This window comes from Heteronotia binoei, chromosome 18 (assembly GCF_032191835.1).
Source record: "Heteronotia binoei isolate CCM8104 ecotype False Entrance Well chromosome 18, APGP_CSIRO_Hbin_v1, whole genome shotgun sequence".
Taxonomy (NCBI): domain Eukaryota; kingdom Metazoa; phylum Chordata; class Lepidosauria; order Squamata; family Gekkonidae; genus Heteronotia; species Heteronotia binoei.
Window position 1 is genome coordinate 2,027,962 of NC_083240.1, and position 21,788 is coordinate 2,049,749.

The 21,788-nt window shown below is 49.1% G+C and overlaps 1 protein-coding gene across 4 annotated transcripts in view; it reads left to right on the forward strand.

Annotated features, from left to right (window-relative positions):
• PAX7 (paired box 7) overlaps nt 1-21,788 on the forward strand; it is a 185,093-nt gene that overhangs the window by 85,114 nt on the left and 78,191 nt on the right. For all 4 annotated transcript variants that reach the window (XM_060259404.1, XM_060259406.1, XM_060259405.1 and 1 more), the window contains exon 5: nt 17,789-17,988. In XM_060259404.1, coding sequence (XP_060115387.1) covers nt 17,789-17,988 — 200 coding nt within the window. The remainder of the gene's footprint in view (nt 1-17,788; nt 17,989-21,788) is intronic.

The following is a 21,788-nucleotide window of genomic DNA, read 5'->3' on the forward strand; positions in this document are numbered from 1 at the left end:
ACAGTCCCAGCCTTCTGCCAGAACTGTGAGCTCCTCTTATTTGGTATGCCCAGAGAATTCTTGGGACTGATGCTCATCCTTTATCCTACACACAGTCTTTGGACAGCCCTGTCGAGCTGCCCGGACCCATCAGACATCTCCTTGCAGCCTGAAGAGTTCTTTCTCCCTGCCCTTTTTACTTTTAGAGAAACCAAAGAATCCATCTTGGAGTTCTCACATCCTTGAGGGGGGAGGGGGACTTAAGAACCCCACAGAAGTTTGTTTGTTCTTTGTTTCATTCTGTTCAGTGGTCCTTTCTGTTGGCAAAGATATTTCCTGCTCTATGGATCTGTGGCAGCTGTAAATTGACTCTCAGCTTCAGCCCTGCTCGATGTTTTTGGTGCGATCAGCAATATTTGACTGTTGCTCTTTGTACATCCCTATGACTTAAACTTTTTTTAAAAAAAATTATAGAACACAACATAAACATGAGCAGGGCTTTTTTTCTGGAAGAAAAAGTGCCGTAACTCTTTAGAGGGAAATGAAGGAGAAATATATGGGGGTGCCCTTCATGAACTTTTAGGCTTTTTGGGGGGGGGGGAATTTTGTTCCCAGAAAGAAGATTCAGAACTCCATTCCACCACATTCCCCCAGAAAAGAAGCCCCGGAGGAGCCGCTGTTATTCATACAGTAGACTAGAAATACAGTAGAGAGAATCACGGAGAGAATGAGAACCCAAAGAAAAACCATGACAAAATAACGAATACAATCATTAGTTCATTTATAATTATTTGTGTATGAAACTTCAAAGTACTTGATCATCATGATCCAATCTAACAATTAGTATTATAAGGTAAGTACATATAATTCATTTGCAAAACGCATCTAAGCACAATTACATCAGAACAAATGGCTTAAAGTGCTTAGTGCTACAAAGTGCTTGTAAGTCAAAGTGCCTGGGCAGATTTTTTTTTCTTCCAAAAGGAAATATCTGAAGATTCCCCGAAGTCCCTCGAAGAGGGCTGTCCAAAGACTTTGAAGTTTCATACACAAATAATTATAAATGAACTAATGATTGTATTCGTTATTTTGTCACGTTTTTTCTTCGGGTTGTTATTCATACAGTGACATGGGGAGGGACGGTGGCTCAGTGGTAGAGCATCTGCTTGGGAAGCAGAAGGTCCCAGGTTCAATCCCTGGCATCTCCAAAAAAGGGTCCAGGCAAATAGGTGTGAAAAACCTCAGCTGGAGACCCTGGAGAGCCGCTGCCAGTCTGAGTAGACAATACTGACTTTGATGGACCAAAGAGGATCTGATTCAGTATAAGGCAGCTTCATATGTTCATATAAGCGTAACATATCTTTGCCTCCAAGATGCATCCCGTCTAAATTTTGATAGATATGTTTCAATGGAAGGGAAGGAGGGAAGCACAGAGATAAGTAGCATTCATCAGTGGCATTGCAAACATTAAACATGGGTGGGGGTTTTTTTGAGGACTAAGATTTGAGTGCTTTTTGGTCAAAAGGAGGGGAGGCTCTCCTCAAGCTCTGTATGTTTCCTGTGGGGATCAGAGTTCTGTAGAAGAAACCAGCCAGAGGCAGCCTTGTCTGGGGTTAGTGTGGGCTGAGTGGGACAGTGAAGCCAGCGAGGACAGGGAGAGACTCTCCACTTCCTCCTCCTGCTGGTTCCCTGCCAAGCTGACCATCACTTTACCCATCTCCTTGAATTAAGATGTTCTAATAACTATTCTTTGGTGCAGTGGACTCTAACCTGGAGAACTGGGTTTGATTCCCCACTCCTCCTCCACATGCAGGTGCTGGGTTACTTTGGGTCAGTCACAACTGTCTCAGAGCTGTTCTCTCAACAGCAGTTCTCTCAGAGCTCTCTCAGCCCCACCTACCTCACAGGGTGTCTGTTGTGGGAGGGGGAAGGAAATTGTAAGCCTCTGTGAGACTCCAAGTGAAGGCCAGGGTGTAAATCCAATTTCCTCCTCCTCCTCCTCCCTTTCCTTTAATTTTTTGCATTTGCTTGGTGAAGACCATTTTCATCCTGACTCTTTCCCTTGGCAAATTTCCCATTTTTTGTCTGTTTGTTTTGTTCTGTTTTTATACCATTGCATCATTCTCTTCCGCTTCCATGCCAAGTACGTATATGCAATTCACACAAAAATAAGTGTCGGGTTTTACTGCAATCTTTGTCATTTTAGTTAATTTTGTAAATATGGTCATGAGAAAGGAAAGCTGCTGTTTTGTTCCAAAGTGTGAAGAAACCATAAAGAAAACATGAACTTTTCAAACCAAAGCAGAGATCAGATTTTGTGACAACGTTCTTACCTTAAATATGCATTTTTAAAATATCTCTTTGTTTCTGAGAGTAGCCATGAAGAATCAGATTTGAGTGCTAGAGCATCTTCCAGACCCACAAGATGTTTGGGGCACAGGATTCAGAGAAGGGTTGCCAAGTCCAAGAAATATCTGGGGACTTTGGGGGTGGAGCCAGGAGACATTAGGGGTGGAGCCAAGATCAAGGCTGTGACAAGCATAATTGAACTCCAAAGGGAGTTCTGGCCATCACATTGAAAGGAACAGCACACCTTTTCAATTCCTTCCTTCCATAAGAAATATTGAAGGATAGGGGCACCTTCTTTTGGGGCTCATAGAATTGGACCCCCTGGTCCAATCTTTTTGAAACTTGGGGGGTATTTTGGGGAGAGGCACTAGATGCTATACTGGTGCCTCTACCCCAAAAAACAGCCCCCCCCAGAGCCCGCAGATAAATTCTCCATTATTTTCTATGGGAATAAGTCTCCATAGGGAATAATAGAGTTCCCAGCAGACATTTCCCTCCAATCCCCATTCTTTCTGACGACCCTGAAGTGGGGGGAGGGTCTCCAAACCGGGGGATCCCCTGCCCCCACCTGGGGATTGGCAACCCTAATTCAGAGAGTCAAAGCTGCTTTTGTTAACAGAGCTTTTTTTGTAGAAAAGGCCCAGCAGGGGTTCATTTGCATATTAGGCCACACCCCTAACACCAAGCCAGTCGGAACTGCGTTCCTGTGCGTTCCTGATTTTTAAAAAGCCCTGTTTGTCAATGACCAGGTACTAGCTGGAGGAGGAGACTGCAGGCGTTCTGACTCTCAAGTTTGACTCTCCAAAGCTCAGACCCCCAAAATCTTATTGGTGCTACTCGACTCCAGTCTTGCTGTCATATGCAATTTCTCTGTCAAGCTGAGCAAGATTTGAACCATTATTTTTGACGCTTCCCCCCACCCTTTCTTGGGACCTGTTGTGCAAAGCCACAGAGCCAAGCCCAGAGTCCTCTAATCCAGATGCCAGCTCTCTCTCCTGTGTGCCCTCAGCTACTAGTTGGAGGAGGAAGAAGCTGCACACACTTCTAGCTGAAGAACAAGAATCCTAAAGACTGCTTTAGTCCCAGGGGTCCCAGGGGGATGCCACTAATGAACCGAAAGCTCCGATTTGCTGAGTTCCCGGTGCCATAGGAAGTCACACGGTCCTCATACCGTGCTTCCAAAGTGTTGGGTTTCCTGGATCAACCCTTCATTGCACACTGGCATTTATGAAAGTCTTAGGTCCATGCCAGGAGGGGGATGAATGGACCCTTCCAGCCCATATATGCCTTGAAAAATTCTCTGCAAGGACATTGTGATACGTATATTTTAGTTTCTTTTCTGTTTCATACACAATGCTGTTATAAACTGTTGTAGTCCTGCGAGTTTGGTGTAGTGGTTAGGAGCACAGCTTCTAATCTGGGAGAACTGGGTTTGATTCTCCATTCCTCCTCCACATGCAGCCAGCTGGGTGACCTTGGGCCAGTCACGGTTCTCTCAGAGCTCTCTCAGCCCCAAAGGGTGTCTGTTGTAGGGAGAGGAAAGAAAAGGAGATTGTAAACTGCTTTGAGACTCTGAGTGAAGAGCAGGATATAAATCCAATCTCTTCTCCTCCTCCTCCTCCTCTTCTATTAATTTTGTTGCTGTTTTTTGTTTGTTCTATCATTAAAATATGCTGTAGAAATAACTTTTAAAGTATGCTAATTTTATCAGGAAAGAAGGAATGAGCAGGGCTTTTTTTGAGCAGGAAGGCAGTTCTGGCTGGCTTGGCACCAGGGGGTGTGGCCTAATATGCAAACAAGTTCCTGCTGGGCTTGCTCTACCAAAAAAGCCCTGGGAATGAGAAACTGTTGTGCAAAATCCCCTTTCCATACACTTTAGTGAGAGTTTGCAAATGGATTTTATTGTTTCACACAATAAAATCCAGTTGCAAAGTGGGTTGAAAGGACACTATTCAGTGTATGTGAAAGAGCCCTTCGGCTTGTGGGTTTGTTTCTCTTGAGCGACAGACAGAGTGGAAACTGGGATTTGGGACATGAATGCTTTCGGAATTCTCTCTCATCCATAGCCCCAGAGCTCTCCAGGGCAGAAACTGCTCAGTCCTGTCTTCCAAATTGCCCAGAGTAGAAGACAAGCTAGGAAGGCTCTTGTGAAGGTAGCATCTGCTGCCAGTGCTGAACACGTGCTACACCCAAAATGGCTTCCTTGTGCCTTCACTTCTTGGCTGACCATTCCCCAGAAGTTGGCTGCTTCTTTCAGCCACGACGACCGACCTTCTTTTCCTCATTCCTGACCAGGCCTCCTCTTTCTTCTTCTCCTCCTTCCTCCTTCCTCCTTTCTTCTCCCCCGCCCCTCCCAAACCACCACCACTTCCATTCGAAGTGCCCTTTCTGGGCCGTCGAAGGAGGTTTTAATATTCAGGCCGCACCTTCCCCATGAGCTGTGCTGAGGAGCTGACGTGCTGGAGTTTATTGATATCACTTTGGCCTGTCAGCTGCACATTCAGCTATTTAATGGCCCCCTAAGGTGCCTGTCCAGGCCGTTCTAAAGAGAGCGGCACCAAAAAAACTGCCTTTTTCCTCGTTTTGTCCAAGGTGAGACAATGCGGACGAGGCAGTTCTGGTGCAACAGATGACAGAATTGATAAAGGGCCCGACAACGCAGGAATATCTTTCTTTTCATTCCTTGCCCCAATTCTTCTTTCTGTCACTTCCATTCTCTTCTCCCTCTCCTTGGCTTTCTTTTCAAAGATGGGGAGAGGGTGGCCAAGACGGGCCAGGGGGTTCAATTGCAGGCGACTGTCACACAACTGGGGGGGGGGAGGGAAGGGAAGGGAAATGAACCCCAGGCTGGTTTCTGAAGACCTTTTCAAGGGCATCTCCTGCTTGCTGTTGGCCAACGTTGAGGGCGATGGGAGGGCGCCCTTTTGCTTGTGGCTTGCTTTCATTCTGATTCGTTCCTCTTGGTCATGTGCTTCTTCAATGGCGCCACATGAATTTTCAAGCTGGGAGGGATGAGAGGGAGGCGAGGGGCAGAGGGACCAAAGGTGGGGGGAAGAGAGCGCTCCCAAGAGAAAGAGAAAAGAAGAAAAGAGGAGCTGGATGGGTTAAGTGTGAGGACTCTTATCTGGGAGAACCGGGTTTGATTCCCCCCTCCTCCACTTGCACCTGCTGGAATGGCCTTGGGTCAGCCATAGCTCTGGCAGAGGTTGTCCTTGAAAGGGCAGCTGCTGTGAGAGCCCTCTCCAGCCCCACCTACCTCACAGGGTGTCTGTTGTGGGGGAGGAAGGTAAAGGAGATTGTGAGCCGCTCTGAGACTCTTCGGAGTGGAGGGCGGGATATAAATCCAATACCTTCTTCTTCTTCTTGTTAGGGTTGCTAACTCCATGTTGGGAAATCCCTGGAGATCTGGCGGGGGGGGGGAAGCCTGGGGAGGGAAGGGACCTCAACGGGCTATAATGCCAGAGAGTCCACTCTCCAAAGCTAGTCCGACTCAAGAAAGTGGGAACTTTGCCAAGTCTGACTCAAGAAAGTGGCAACTTTGGGGGTGGAGCCAGAAGAAATTGGGGGTGGAGCCAGGAGCAAGGGTGTGACAAGCAGAATTCAACACCCAAGGGAGTTCTGGCCATCCCATTGAAAGAGACCGCACACTTTTTAAATGCCTTCCTTCCATTGGAAATAAGGAGTAGAGGGGCACCTTCTTTGGGGGCTCATAGAATTGGATCTCCCAGTCCAATATTTTTGAAACTTTGGGGGTGTTTTAAGGAGAGGAACTGGATCCTATGCTGAAAATTTGGTGCCTCTATCTCAAAAAACACCCCCCGAGCCCCATTATACCCTATGGGAATCGGTCTCCATAGGAATAACAGAGTGCCCATCGGACATTTCCCTCCCCCCCTGCTTTCTGATGACCCTGAAGTGGGGGGGAGGGCCTCCAAACCAGGGGATCCCCTGCCCCCACCTGGGGATTGGCACCCTACAGCCATCATCTCCAGGAGAACGATCTCTGTCGCCTGGAGGTCAGTTGAAATCCCAGGAGATCTCCAGGTCCCACCTGGAGCTTGGTGAACCTCGTAGGTGTAGCAGTGGTTAGAGTGTTGTAATAGGGTTGAGCGTCTGGGTTTCAAATCCCCACCGGCCATGAAGTTCACCGGATGCCTTTGGGCCAGTCGCACGGTCTCGGCATAAGCTGTTTTACGCAGTTATTCTGAGGCGAGAGCAGGACAGGAAGAAGCAGCCTGATGCCCTGGCTTCTTTGAAGGAAAAGGCCAGATAAAAAGATGATCGCTTTGTGCATCCTGTAGTCTGTGCTCATTGCTCAGTGGGCAGAGCATGGGCTCAGCTGAGCCCCCTCAGGCCCCCTCAGGCCATGAAGCTGGAGAGCAATTCAGCCACAGCCCCTGGCCTGGAGGAGCAAAAGAGGGCTTTGCAGGCCTCTGGAAGTCTTCACACAGTGCTTCTCGATAGCTACAGGTGGGCAGCCATGTTGGCTTGAAGGCAGCGTGTGTGCACACAAAAGCTTGTACTTTGTTGGTCTTAAAGGTGGCCCCGGACTCTGTTCTTAGCTAGGCAAGGAATTATCAGAACTGACTGGCAGAAAAGAGTGATGGGGGAGAGGAAGTCGGGGTAGTGGTGATAAGAAAGACCTTTAGAAAAGTTGATATTTGCAGCCTAACAAGATGTGTAATTAGCTCCGGAGCTCCCTTTGGGCCTTGCTCTGTCCCAGGCTGCTTCTTCAGTTCCCCCACTTTCGAAATGAGTGTGGTGTGCCAAGAGCTGCCTCTTCTTCCTCCGTTCTGAATCCTAGGGTTGCCAAGTCCAGTTCAAGAAATATCTGGGGACTTTGGGGGTGGAGCCAGGAGCAAGGTGGTGACAAGCACAATTGAACTCCAAAGGAAGTTCTGGAGGTCCCTTTAAATGTGATAGGCAGAACTCCCTTTGGAGTTCATTCCTGCTTGTCACCACCTTGCCAGTTTGGTGTAGTGGTTAAGTGTGCGGACTCTTTATCTGGGAGAACCGGGTTTGATTCCCCACTCCTCCACTTGCAGCTGCTGGCATGGCCTTGGGTCAGCCATAGTAATTAAGTGTGCGGACTCTTATCTGGGAGAACCGGGTTTGATTCCCCACTCCTCCCCTTGCAGCTGCTGGAATGGCCTTGGGCCAGCCATGGCTATCACAGAGAGCCAGTTTGGTGTAGTGGTTAAGTGTGTGGACTCTTTATCTGGGAGAACCAGTTTTGATTCCCCACTCCTCCACTTGCACCTGCTGGAATGGCCTTGGGTTAGCCATAGCTCTGGCAAAGGTTGTCCTTGAAAGGGCAGCTGCTGTGAGAGCCCTCTCAACCCCACCCACCTCACAGGATGTCTGTTGTGGGGAGAGAAGATATAGGAGATTGTAAGCTGCTCTGAGTCTCTGATTCAGGGAGAAGGGCGGGGAATAAATCTGCAATTCTTCTTCTTCTTGCTGCTGGCTCCACCCCCAAAGTCTCCTGGCTCCACCCGCAAAGCCCCCAGATATTTCTTGAATAGGACTTGGCAACCTTATGAGCTGTGCTTATTTCCACCTTTGATGGACCAACGTGGGCTGCAGGGGTCAGAGCGCTGGGCTCGGGATGGACCCTTTGGCTAGGAGTCTCCTGACAGAGGCTGACAAAATGGACTATTGAGACATGACCAGCAAGACTTCCAGGGCAGAAGCTTTGGAGACAATGCTCCCTTGGTCAGATGTGCCCTGAAAACCATACTGCCGACTAAAGTGCTCCCGGTTTCAACTCCCTTCCACCGTAGGCGAGCAGGGCTGCCCTCTGGAATGAATAAATCATGTCTAATTGTAGTGAAAACCCCAACGATTTTACTGGACCCTGTGGGTTTGCTCCATCTTGAGGGATGAGACCGTGGGGTCCTCCACTTCTTTGTTTCCACTTGTGGCCCGTTTGTCGGCAGAGTGTCCTGGTTGCAGTGTCCACACCTGGGCAGTCCCTAAAATGATGGGTTTGGTTACAGCTGACCAGTTCAGCAGCTGAGCAGGGAGAGAGAGAGAGAGAGAGAGAGCAGAGCTGCCCCTCCAAAGCCACTCGCCCCCAGGCTCCCCCCCCCCCCCACAATGCACTGCTGAACATGCCGGTCCCCAGCTGAGCTTTAAATGACTTTTTCATTTTCCGAGTGCGGCCGGCCCGTCTGCTTGGTATTCCCGGCCTGCGTGGCCAGTGCAGCTTTCATTCAGCTCAGGCCGAAAGGACTAGATTAAAACGCAGAGCCGCGATTACGCAATCGTGTTTTCTGCTCCTGGCTTCGCACCACCGAACCTTAGACTATGTTAAACTGTAATCAAAACTGGATGAGGTTTTTCTTTCTTTCTTTCTTTCTTTCTTTCTTTCTTTCTTTCTTTCTTTCTTTCTTTCTTTCTTTCTTTCTTTCTTTCTTTCTTTCTTTCTTTCTTTCTTTCTTTCTTTTTGCAGAGGGTGGAGGGGTGAATGGACAGGTTGAGCAAAGGGACCCCGAAACGAGTTGCGGATGAAGGCCATTGGTTCTCTGTGGTGGGGGCTGGGGAATATTCTTGCTTTGGAATATTTTCCAGTCCCCCTCTTGACAGTTAAACAAGCTCTGGTGGTGGGGGAGGGGGTGGGGGAGCCACATTATTCTGTAGAAATCTTATTTCATCCTTGTCCCAAGCATCTTTCTCATTTAGGGTCCCGCGCTCCTTCAGACAGTCTCCAAGGAAAATGGTGCGTATCTGTGTGGATGAGAGAGAGCCAGGGAGGGGGGAGAAACAGTTGTTGTTTTTTAAGCAATCCTTTTAGCTGCCCCCACCTCCTTCGCCTGACTTAAGAAGGCTTCTTTGCATTTTGATGGATTTCACAGACTCTCCATCCCATCCTTTCCAACAAACAGAACGTTGGGGGGGGGGGCAGTGTTCCGTCTATCAGTAGCACAACATCTCTAGAAGGGTAGAGCAAGAACTTAGAGGGAGAGGCATCTTAATGTAAAGAAAATCCCCAGCAAATTGTGTTATTTACTCTTTGGGAAAGGGAGAAACGCCGGATTTCAGAACTACCCAAAGCCACACCTGATATCAGAAAGGAATGTCCAGGGAGGGAGAGGTGTGCCCCCCCCACATGCTCAGTGCACATGGGATCTGGCTGTCTGTGGTCAGCTGGGATGCTGTCTTGTCATATTTGGCCAGTGAGATCCCGCCCCCTCCATGAAGCACAGTGGCCATGCAGCCTTCTCCACGTGTGTCTTAGAATCATAGAGCTGGAAGGGACCTCTAGGGTCATCTAGTCCAACCCCCTGCAAAAAACAAGAAACTCACAAACACCTCCCCCCTAAATTCACAGGATCTTCATCACTGTCAGATGGCCATCTAGCCTCTGTTTAAAAACCTCCAAGGAAGGAGAGTCCACCACCTCCAGAAGCCTGTTCCACTGAGGAACCGCTCTAACGATCAGGAAGTTCTTCCTAATGTTGAGCCGGAAACACTTTTGATTTAATTTCAACCCATTGGTTCTGGTCCTGCCTTCCAGGGACACAGAAAACAATTCCACACTCTCCTCTACATGACAGCCCTTCAAGTACTTGAAGATGGTGATCGTATCACCTCTCAGCCACCTCCTCTCCAGGCTAAACATGCCCAGCTTCTTCAATCTTTCCTCATAGGACTTGGTCTCCAGACCCCTATCTTCGCCACCCTCCTCTGGACCCGTTCCAGCTTGTCTATATCGTTCTTAAAATGTGATGCCCAAAACTGAACACAATACTCCAGGTGAGGTTTTACCACAGCAGAGTAAAGCGATACCATCACATCACGTGATCTGGACACTACTTCTGTTGATACAGCCCAAAATTGCATTTGCCTTTTTAGCCACCGCATCACACTGTTGACTCATGTTCAGCGTATGATTCACGAAGACCCCTAGATCTTGACAACCCTGCTTTCAGCCATTGCAGCCCATGCATCCAGAACAGGTGAGACCTGGCTGGTTTACAGAATTTGGCAACTCCAGGCAAGGGACACCAGCATCACCAGACAACACATGAGGGTCTGCAGATCTCTGGATGTTATCACTGATCTCCAAATGACAGAGGCCAGTTCCCCTGGAGAAGATGGCTGCTTTGGGGGGTGGGCTGTATGGCACTGTACTCTGCCCTCCCCAAAACCTGCCTTCCCCGGGTTCCACCCCCCAAATCTCCAAGAATTTCCCAAGCTGGAGTTAGCAGCCCTCCTGGGCCCAAGTCAAGTTTGTCTTGCAGTCAGTTGGGTGGGAGTAGAGCCCCTCTGGAGTATCTGTGAGCCCAGGGCTGGCCCTAGAGTGGCACCCTAGGCAAGGCCCAATTCTGGTGCCTCACACTGATAACTAATTTTCCAAAATAGATGAATTGTGGGGAAAATGAGAAGCCCAATTTGGTGCCCCCAGAAGGCTGGCACCCTAGACAATCACCTCGTTTGTCTAGCAGTCAGTGGGGGGAGAAGAAGATAAGATATGGGATTTGTATTCCACCCTTCACTCTGAATCTCAGAGTCTCAGAGCGGCTCACCATCTCCTTTACCTTCCTCCCCCACAACAGACACCCTGTGAGGTAGGTGGGGCTGAGAGAGAGAGATCTCCCCAGAAGATCTCACAATACAATACAAGAACTCATGGGCATTCAATGAAATTGCTGAGCAGTCAGGGTAGAATGGATAAAAGGAGGTACTTCTTCACCCAAAGGGTGATTAACATGTGGAATTCCCTGCCACAGGAGGTGGTGACAGCTACAAGCATAGCCAGCTTCAAGAGGGGGTTAGATAAAAATATGGAGCAGAGGTCCATCAGTGACTATTAGCCACAGTGTGTGTGTGTGTGTGTGTATACTTAACCAATACACAAACTGGCTCTCTGGAAGCCCCTGGAGTAGCAGGTACCCCCAAATTCTTCTTTCCAAGAAAGGAATCATATTCCACAGAAGGGCCATGGACTGTTAGGGGCTAATGGCTACAGCTGGTGGTTTTCAACCCAAACCTTGGCCTTAAGAGTTGAAGAAGAGCCCTGTCAAAAACAGAGGTCCATCTAGACAGATGTTCCAACAGCAGCCAATAGGGTTGCCAACAAACATCAGGAAATTCCTGGAGATTTCCAGAGTGGAGTCTGGGGAGAGAGCTCAGCAGGGGGTAACGGCAGGGGTGGCTGAACTGCAGCTCGGGAGCCACGTGTGGTTCTTTCACACATATTGTGTGACTCCCTAAGCCCCCACCACCTCATCAGCCAGCTTGGAGAATTCATTTGTCTCTTTAAATCACTTCTCCAAGTCAAGCCAGCTGGCAGCATGGAGAATGCATTTAAAGTTGCTCACTTTCCAGCTCTCTACCTCTATTTGCTTTCTTTCCACCCTCCCTTCCTTTGCCTTGCAGCTCTCAAACATCTGATGTTCATGTCTTGAGGCTCTCAAACACCTGATATTTATTCCATGTGGCTCTTACATTAAGCAAGTTTGGCCACCCCTGGTGTAATGGCATAGAGTCCACCCTCCCATACCAGCCATCTTCTCCAAGAGAAATAAATGTTGTCATCCAGAGAGCAGTTATTATTTCCAGGAGATCTCCAGGCCCCACTAGGAAGCTGGCAGCCCTAGGGAAGAGGGCCTCTGTCCCATCACACCCTGCCTCTGAACACGATGGTCCTATTTTGGCTTTCAGGGCTAACAGCTGTTGAAACTGATTATCCCATCCTCTGTGTGTTTGCAGAGCCCTTTCCTGAGAGCCGCCTAGACTCACAGCGTTTGCCGCAAGCAGCCACCCCAATTTCAACAATTAAATTATATGTTTTTGTCTCCATCCTGAGTCTAGAAGGCACTTGGCTTGATGAAAACAGAGCCGGAATTGAGGGCCGCATTGCCAAAGTGGGCAAACAATTCTGCCTGCCTTCCGTCAAAGAGCTCCACAGAGAGGCTTCAGTGGGATTCCAACCAGGCCCTTGAAAAAGAAATATTTAACGATGGTCCAGATGAGGCTCAGAGATGGTGCTGGAGGGGGAGGGATGGAAAATAGAAGAAGGAAAGAACCACCTTGGAAGACACGCCTAACCCCCCCCCCCCACCGCCTCCTTTCCAAATAGACGCAGGCAAGCCAATCGTCCATTTAATGAATGCGTCTCCATGTCTGTGCTGGATGGTGAATCCTTCCAGACGCCACTGAAGTGCCTGAAGAAAAAGACAAGGGGCCCTCGGTGCGCCTCGAGGGTTCCAGCCAAGTCTGGAGGGCCTTGCTGTGGCCAATTCCCACCTAATCCTGTTGATTAATTTAACTTTGCCTGAGAGGCTCCCTGAAGGGATCCGAGGGAAGGGCAGAAGTACGGCACAGGCCGCGGAAGGGAGGTGAGGGAGGGAGCAAGGAAGGAAGGAAGGAGGGAGGGAGGGAAAGAGGGAGGGAGGGAGGAAGGAAGGAGGGAAGGGAGGGAGGAAGGAAGGAAGGAAGGAAGGAAGGAAGGAAGGAAGGAAGGAAGGAAGGAAGGAAGGAAGGAAGGAAGGAAGGAAGGAAGGCAGGAAGGCAGGAAGAAATAGATGGAAAGGGAGGAAGGAAGGAGAGTGGAAAGAAACCAACTTCAACTGTAAATGCATTCTCCAGGCTGGCAGCTGGCTTGGCTTGGAGAAGTGATTTGAAGAGAGAAATGCCTCCTCCAAGCTAGCTCACAGGGCAGTGGGGGCTTCAAGAGCCACACAATATGTGAGAAAGCCCCATGTGGCTCTTGAGCCACAGTTTGGCCACTCCTGATGTAGTGGTTAAGTGCACGGATTCTTACCTGGGAGAACTGGGTTTGAGTCCCCACTCCTCCACTTGCAGCTGCTGGATTGGCCTTGGGTCAGCCATAGCACTTGCAGCAGTTGTCTTTGAAAGGGCAGCTTCTGGGAGAGCTCTCTCAGCCCCAACCACCTCACAGGGTGTCTCTTTTGGAGGAGGGAGATACAGGAGATTGTGAGCCACTCTGAGATTCAGAGTGGAGGGCAGGGTATAAATCCAGTATCATCTTCTTCTCTTGCTTTTACCATACTGCCGTTCCTGCTTTTCTTTCCTGCCCTTCCAGAGATGGACCTGAGTCTTCTCAAGTCATCTTCTGTTCTGAAGCGTGTGTGGAGACTCAGAGTTAGTTGTGCCTTCAGTTGATCCAGAGTCCCCAGACTTGCTGCATAAATATCAAAGAAATGGGTGGGAACTGGTGTTTTGTTGCATTCATCAAAAAGCCATAGCACAGGAGAAACCATGGAATAAAATACTGCACAATTTAGGCAATACCAAAAATACTTCCCGGACACCTGTCTGCATAAGACTTCATGGCCCTCATCTGTACAAATCAGACAATTCTCCGTGCAATTCTCCAACTCTGGGTGAAGGGAAAAAATGAAAGCAAAAGAAAGGGTGATCCTCACCTGCCCCACCTCCAGTCTTCAGGTTTCCTGGCTGTGGTCAGCTTTCTCTGTCTCTTTTCTCCACCTTCATCCTTCCCCACTTGAGCTAGTATCATTCCCCAATGCCAAACAAGAATGTGGCCAATGGGCCTTGCGTTCCACAGCCAATGTATTTGCACCCAGTGGTGGGCTGCACCCAGAAAACCAGCTTGGCCTCTCATCTCTTTATTCCTCTCCCTACCCCTGGGGGTATCTCTGCTCTGTGCATATCTCTGGGGTCACATCAAAGCACACTGCTTCCCCACCAACCAGCGCTGCAGGGTCCCAGAGCAGTTCATGTTGCTTTTTCTGGGATTAAGCTGAACTGGTTACTGCATTTTAGGGGTCGGAGAGCTTTCACCCAAGAGATGCAGGCACAGGGCTGTACCCTTCTTTCTGCCCAAGGGCCACAGTTCAAGGAAGGATTGTCAGACTCAGTAGCACAGCTTGGGGGCTAACCAAAGGCATTTGCTGGAAGCAGGAAGGGGCCTTTGGAAGGTTCCAGTAGGACTGGGACCTTCAGACACAGTAGCGGCCTTTCTTGCATGACTGTTCTAAAACTGGATGTTATTTATTGTTGGCCCTGTTTTGAGTAAAGCAAGACAGGAACTGGGGTTTCATACAGTGAATTTCTGTCCGTTAATGAATCGACTCTGAAGTGCTATGGTAATTTAAAAAAAATGCTGTTCTTTCCTGCCCTTAAAAAAAAAATGTTCCACGGTGAGGGCTATAGCACTAAACCGTTATAGCACAGAAGTGCTATAGCGGCACCATTGAGATGCATTGGCTCCCACTAAGTCAATGCAGCTGAGTGGTGCTGCTTTAGCACATTCTGTGATATGGTGGTTTTTTAGCTCCATAGTGCTCACTTGAGAACATTTTTAAAAGTCCAAGGAAGATCACATGGAGAAAAGGGGTGGGGGAAAGCATTGTTGAAGGAAGCACTGTGGACAATTTAAACACCGCGATGATTCAGAAGTACAATGGAGTACAATGAACAGAGGGGAAAAGTTTTCCTCAAAAGTGGCTCAACAAGGCTTTGCTTAACCCAACACAAGTGGATTTGTATGCACAGGTAAATAAATTCACTAAAACGGGAACCCCAGGCCTGAAATGACAAGAAAAACCCATTAGCAGCCAGTTACTAAAATGGAATACAAAGGCAGTTTGAAGAGGGTCGCAGTCAGTGTTCCCTCTAAGCTGAGTTAGTGTGAGCTAGCTCAGTTTTTTGGCCTCCAGCTCATGCATTTTTGTCTTAGCTCAGGAAAGATGGCCCCAGAGCAAGCTAATTTATGCAGGAGCTCCCAACTTTAATATCTGTAGCTCACGAAGTAGAATTTTTGCTCACAATACTCCATGGCTTAGAGGTAGTATTGGTTGCAGTCTACCATTTGCTCATAAGGTGGGGGGGGAGGGGCTGTTGCCTTCTGCTGGGCTTCCCAGAATCATCTGGTTGACCACTATAGACTGCAGGGCACTGGACTAGGCAGGTCTTTGGTCACTGCAGCAAGGCTGTTCCTACAGTCCTTTTCTCTTGTGGGAAAAGCAGGTGAATGCGTGCTCAGAGACTCCCTTCCTCCTCCTCCTCACATATAGGCAAGGGCTTCTGGCCTGAAATATGAATTCTGTGGGCCTCTTTGGTCCAAAACCCAGCCCTTGATTTGACATGTGAGGGATTTCAAGGTTTTAGTTTTGACTTTTAAAGCCTTACCCGGCCTGGGACAGACATATCTACGGGACCGCATCTCCCCATATATGCCCCGGAGACCATGACGGTCTGGAGCACACCTGCTGACCGCCCCTGGCCCGAAGGACGTCCATCTTGCCTCAACTAGGGCCAGGGCTTTTTTCAGCCTTGTGGAATCAGCTCCTCCTCTAGATCCTTAATGAACTGTTACCTTTTCGTAGGGCCTGTAAAACGAAGCTATTCCACCAGGCCTTTAGTTGAGGCAGCGGGCATCCTACACGACTGGGCATTCTACTCCATTGGTCAGCCCTATGCTGTAGTACCACCTCTGGCATAATATTAAATTATCTTTGCTGTGTCTGATTCTTAGAATGTAGGACTGATTTGCAGTCCATACAACATGTGCCAACTGAATCTTAGGCTATACAACATGTGCCAACTGAGCTGCCATCGAAAACTGTCTATGATTGAATTGTCTTTTATTTTATTCACATATTTTAATTGTTATTCATATTGTTTTTATAATGTTGTTATCTGCCCTGAACCCTCCTTGGGATAGGACTATAAATTACCTAAAATAAATAAATATAATATTTAGAATTACATAATATTTACCTGTGGAGGAATGCTCAGAGGGTCCTTTCTTGGAGAGCCAGTTTGGTGTAGTGGTTAAATGTGCAGACTCTTATCTGGGAGAACCGGGTTTGATTCCCCACTCCTCCACTTGCAGCTGCTGGAATGGCCTTGGGGCAGCCATAGTGGTGAAGTGAGTGGACTCTTATCTGGGAGAACCGGGTTTGATTCCCCACTCCTCCACTTGCAGCTGCTGGAATGGCCTTGGATCAGCCATAGTGGTGAAGTGAGTGGACTCTTATCTGGGAGAACCGGGTTGGATTCCCCACTCCTCCACTTGCAGCTGCTGGAATGGCCTTGGGTCAGCCATAGCGGTGAAGTGAGTGGACTCTTATCTGGGAGAACCGGGTTTGATTCCCCCTCCTCCACTTGCAGCTGTTGGAATGGCCTTGAAGCAGCCATAGTGGTGAAGTGAGTGGACTCTTATCTGGGAGAACCAGGTTTGATTCCCCACTCCTCCACTTGCAGCTGCTGGAATGGCCTTGGGGCAGCCACAGTGGTGAAGTGCACTGACTTTAATTTGGGAGAACCAGGTTTGATTCCCCCCTTCTCCACTTGCACCTGCTGGCATGGTCTTGGGTCAGCCATCGCTCTGGCAGAGTTATCCTTGAAAGGGCAGCTGCTGTGAGAGCCCTCTCCAGCCCCACCCACCTCACAGGGTGTCTGTTGTGGGGGATGAAGGTAAAGGAGATTGTGAGCCGCTCTGAGACTCTTTGGAGTGGAGGGCGGGATATAAATCCAATATCATCTTCTTGTTGTTGTTTTAATATAATCTGAATGCTACTGTGTGGCTGTGCACACGAGGCAGAAAGATTCCTGAATTGTTATTGTGCTGCTGGTTTATTTTGTCCCTCAGATATGCCTCAAATGGGCCTCAAGAAGAGCTGCCTTCAGACGAGTGAGGAATAGAAATGTAGGGAAGCATCCACAGGCCCAGCAAGCAGTGGGACCACAGCCTGAGAGGGCGTGTCCCGTCCGTGCCAGCGGTTAGGCAGACTTAGCCTGGAAGCTCTTCTCGGCTTCCCCAGTTGAGGAGGACTGCATGAGCAGAGCCACCCCTGAGCCGGGCCGATGTCTTTGCACGGAGCACAGGGCTCTGCAGGCAGCTACAGGCTGGGGAATTCCTGGAGATTTGGAGATGAAGCAGGGTGTGGGCAGAGTTTGGGAAGAAGAGGGAGCTGGTCAGGGATAGGATGCCTGTTGGGAAATGTGTTTTACAATTCAGAGGTGAGGAGGCTGCAACAAATGGAGGCAAGAGAGACTTAAGCTTATCAGAACAAATGAAGTTTACTATAAAACATCAGGAAAAGGTACTTGGGATAAAAGAAGTAAAACTTAGCTTTCTGGCAGGGCTGTCTATGTCTTATCTGCTACATGGCTACTTCACAACTCTTTGTTAGCTGGCTTCTTGTTCCCAGAGAACTTGGAGACAGGAAGGCAGGCAATTCACCTTGCGGATGAGGAGTTTCACACACAAGGCACCAACTGTCCAATACAGTCTTTGCATTTTTGCGGGCTTAGAAGAGAGAGTTCCTAATTGGATTTAAGCTACAATACATCACATCCTCTTTTTCAGATAAACCACAACAGTTCACGCTATAACGTCTGAAATGTAACTCACTTGAATTCCAACAATGGCCCCCGCACCGGCCAGACCTCTGTTCCCTCTGAGCTTCCCGCTCTGCCCGGCCCGGTTTCCACCCTTGCCTCTCCGTTTCCTCCACAGGTAACAGGCTGGACGAAGGCTCTGACGTCGAGTCGGAACCAGACCTGCCCCTGAAGCGCAAGCAGCGCCGTAGCCGGACCACCTTCACCGCCGAGCAGCTGGAGGAGCTGGAGAAGGCCTTCGAGAGGACTCATTACCCCGACATCTACACTCGAGAAGAGCTGGCTCAGAGAACCAAACTCACTGAGGCCCGAGTCCAGGTAAGGGGGATGGGCAGGGCAGGAGGCGAGAGGAAAGAGACCCTCCCCCCGGGGGGACCCCCAAGGGTGGGGCTTGTGTGTTGTTTGAGGGTTTGCTGTCCTCAGAGCTTAGGGTTGCCAGCCTCCAGATGGAGCCTAGGGATCTCCCACTTTTGCAACTGATCTCCAGCTGGTGGAGATCAGCTCCCCTGGAGAAAATGGCTGGACCTTATGGCATTGCCCCGTGCTGGGGTCCGTCCTTCCACAAACCCCACGCTCTCCCAGATCCACCCCTGAAGTCTCCAAGTATTTTCCAACGCAGACCTGGCAACCTTATTGATGATCAATTTCAAAACCCTTTCAATGAAGAAAGAAACAGGGAAATGGTGCTCCAGTTGCACCCAAGCCCAGCTCTTGTGCCGGGATCTTTTGCTTCAAGACCTGGCAAGTCAAGACCAGTTGCTAATCCTCAAGGGAGGGATGGTGGCTTAGTGGTAGAGCATCTGCTTGGGAAGCAGAAGGTCCCAGGTTCAATCCCTGGCATCTCCAACTCAAAAGGGTCCAGGCAAATAGGCGTGAAAAACCTCCGCTTGAGACCCTGGAGAGCCGCTGCCAGTCTGAGTAGACAAGACTGACTTAAAGGGAGGGATGGTGGCTCCGTGGTAGAGCATCTGCTTGGTAAGCAGACGGTCCCAGGTTCAATCCCTGGCATCTCCAACTAAAAAGGGTCCAGACAAGTAGGCATGAAAAACCTCAGCTGGAGACCCTGGAGAGCCGCTGCCAGTCTGAGTAGACAAGACTGACTTTGATGGACCAAGGAGGGTCTGATTCAGTAGAAGGCAGCTTCATATGTTCAAGAGAGCCCTACTTAGGTGCGAATGCCTTTTGAAAAATGTGAGGATGCTTTCATTTCCCCTCCCCATACACAATGGGTTAGGAAGCCGATGCCAGCCTCCAGGTGGGACCTGGGAATCCCCTGGAATTACAGCTCATCTCCGAGATCAGTTCCCCTGGAGGAAAACGGATGCTTTGGAGGGTGGACTCTGGCATTGTGCCCCATTGAGGTCTCAGCTCTCCCCAAGTTTCTCCTCCAAATATCCAGGAGTTTCCCAGGCTGGAGCTGGCAACCCACCCCTCCCCTTCTCTGCCAGTGGCCAGGGGAGGGGCTGGCAACCCGAAGCTGGCCATAGGAAGAGAAATGGTTCCGTGGTGTTAGCTAGAGCCGATGCTCCAGGAAGGCCAGGGCACAACAGTCCCTGCTGCTGGCCAGCTTTTCAATCAGCGATGCATTTTACAGCAGCCGTTAAAAATGGAAGAATTATGACGTTAGGGAGCAGGAGCAAAACTGCACAGGTGTCCCCCTGTTTCCAAAGGAGCTGTTCACAAAATAATGTCTATGTGGTGCGGGGGAGAGGTCAGCTTTTAATGGCAGAAGTGTAAACCAGGGCTGGCTGAGGATTTTATCTCAATGTCTTCAACAGTTGCTTCGCAGAACTTTTGTGGCAGTTTGCAACAGTGAGGGAGGGAAGTGGGTTGCTTTCTGTTCCCCTCAGCTTTTCCATAGTCCTCAGGAGGAAGCCTGGTAGAGTGACTTCTAGAGCTTCATTGCATATCTTCCAAGTCTAGCCTACATCTTGTAGATATCTTCTTTTGATTATTGCATGGCTGCATTCCATGCTCCCTTCCTTCTAGTTTAATGGGATGAATCCGGTTTTGGTGGTTCCTGCGTTTTGTGTACATCTTTCCCCCCATCTCTGTACTCACATGTTGCACAAACCAAACCCTGAAAAAGCAGCAGTTTTAATCTAATCAAATTCATGATTACATTACAAGGTGCAATATTCCTGGAGCTTGGGGGGGGGGGGTGGTGGAGCATAATACCATAGAACATCCAAATTCCTTTCTTGGTGCCAACCTATACATTGTTACCTTCTCTCTAAGGAACCCTCTTCCCTCTTTCTTCAAGAGTCATTCTGAGTGTGTCTCCTGACTGGAAAGAGGCAAGACAACAAGGATGACTCATGCAGAGATACTGTGGGCATCCTCTTACAGCTGGTAGCTGTTGCTTCATCTCTACAAAAATTGGTTGGTCTAAAGTTGGTTGGTCTTAAAGGTGAAACTTGACTCCTGCTTTGTTCATCTACAAAGATTTAGCAGAGTTAGTCATCTCCAAGGGAAGCTGATTAGAAACCAGTTTGTTCAAAACAGCTCCTTACGCAGACCTGTTGAATAATACAGGCACACTGAATGCAGAATCCCAAAGATTATTGCAAGGAAACAAGATTAGAGTAGTGAATTGTGCAGAGATCCAGTGGGAGCCCTCTTCTGTGAACTGGTGCTCTGGGCTGAAAGGAACCTCAGTTAATATAATAACTGGCTGGCTAGAAGCACATGGAGGAGTCTATTCCTGTTTCCTTTTGGTTCTGTATCTTGCATTCTTCAGTTTAGGTTCAGTTCATTCTCATTGCTGTTGCGAGAGATCCTTTTGTGTCCTTTTTATTTGCACTCCTTTCTATGTTTGTTTTGTGCCATTGGTATGCTGTTGATGTAAAAATGACATTGGACAAAATGGGTTAATTTTATTGGGATACAAGGACTGAGAAGTTCCCACTCATGGGTTTGTTCCTTGCCGTGACCCTGAAACGATGGCCTTTAAATCAAAGGGACCATCTCTCTGAAAAGTTTGCTCTCATCCTTTCTAACACTCCGGCTCATGCTTTGGCAATATCTGGTTCATGCTACTGCCAGCCAGTAGACACTTCAGGTGCCCATACTTCTCTCTGAAGGGTTTGGACAGTGGGTGAGAGAGGGACAACAAGATGCACAAATCTTTTCTTGGGAGTTGCACTTTGTGAACTCCTCCTCACCCCTCCACCCCCAAGTGTCCACCCCCTTCCCCCCCCCCCCCCCGCATCCAGCCGATCCTCACAGGCTTTTCACCAGACCAGGCCTTGCCAGAGTCCCAACAGCAGCTGTTTCCCCAGCCGCATTCCTGGTGACTTTCTCATTCCTGCAGGCTGGCACGATCGGTTTCTTCCCACCGCTTCTAAGCCGGCCGCCCCTTGTAAAATTTTCTGGGTATCAGAGGGGATCTGTTTACTGGCTCTCGAGACCTACAAATGGGACGTTCTTCCATGGAGTGGAGGAAAGAAATTCTCAACTGGATGATAACACACTTTACATGGAGGGGGGGTCAAAGTCCAGCCCCCAGGCAGGTAGCCTCTCCTTTCCCGCTTTCTGTCCTTCCTCCCTCTCTTGTCCAAAGTTTTGGAAAGGGAGGCTGAAGAATGGGGAAGAGGGTGAGCACGCAGATGACCAGTGGCTGCGAGGTACACCCAAAGAAACACATTTTGTTTTCTACTTCATGCTGCCTTTCAGCCCCAAATTGCCTCTCCCTCCCCAGTATCTTGTAGCAATTTTAAATCCTGAGGTGTTCTGATCTTGGTGTGTCCTGGGTTCAGATATAATGGAGGGAGGGGTGCTTGGGAGTTGCTCTTCTCTCTTGTGGGTGGCAGCTGGGCCCTGGGAGGGAGGGAGGGCATTTTCAGTGGGAGCTGTGTCCAGACTTGATGGAAGAAGGATTTATATCCCTCCCTCCACTCCAAATCTCAGAGTCTCAGAGTGGTCACAATCTCCTTTATCTTCTTCCCCCACAACAGACACCCTGTGAGGTAGGCGGGACTGAGAGAGTTCTTGCAGTAGCTGCCCTTTCAAGGACAATGGGTTGTGGATCTTGTTTCTCTCTCACCTATTGCCCAAACCAAAGAGAAGTGTGGGCACCTGAAGTGTCTCCTGGCTTGCAGCAGCATGGACTAGGTATT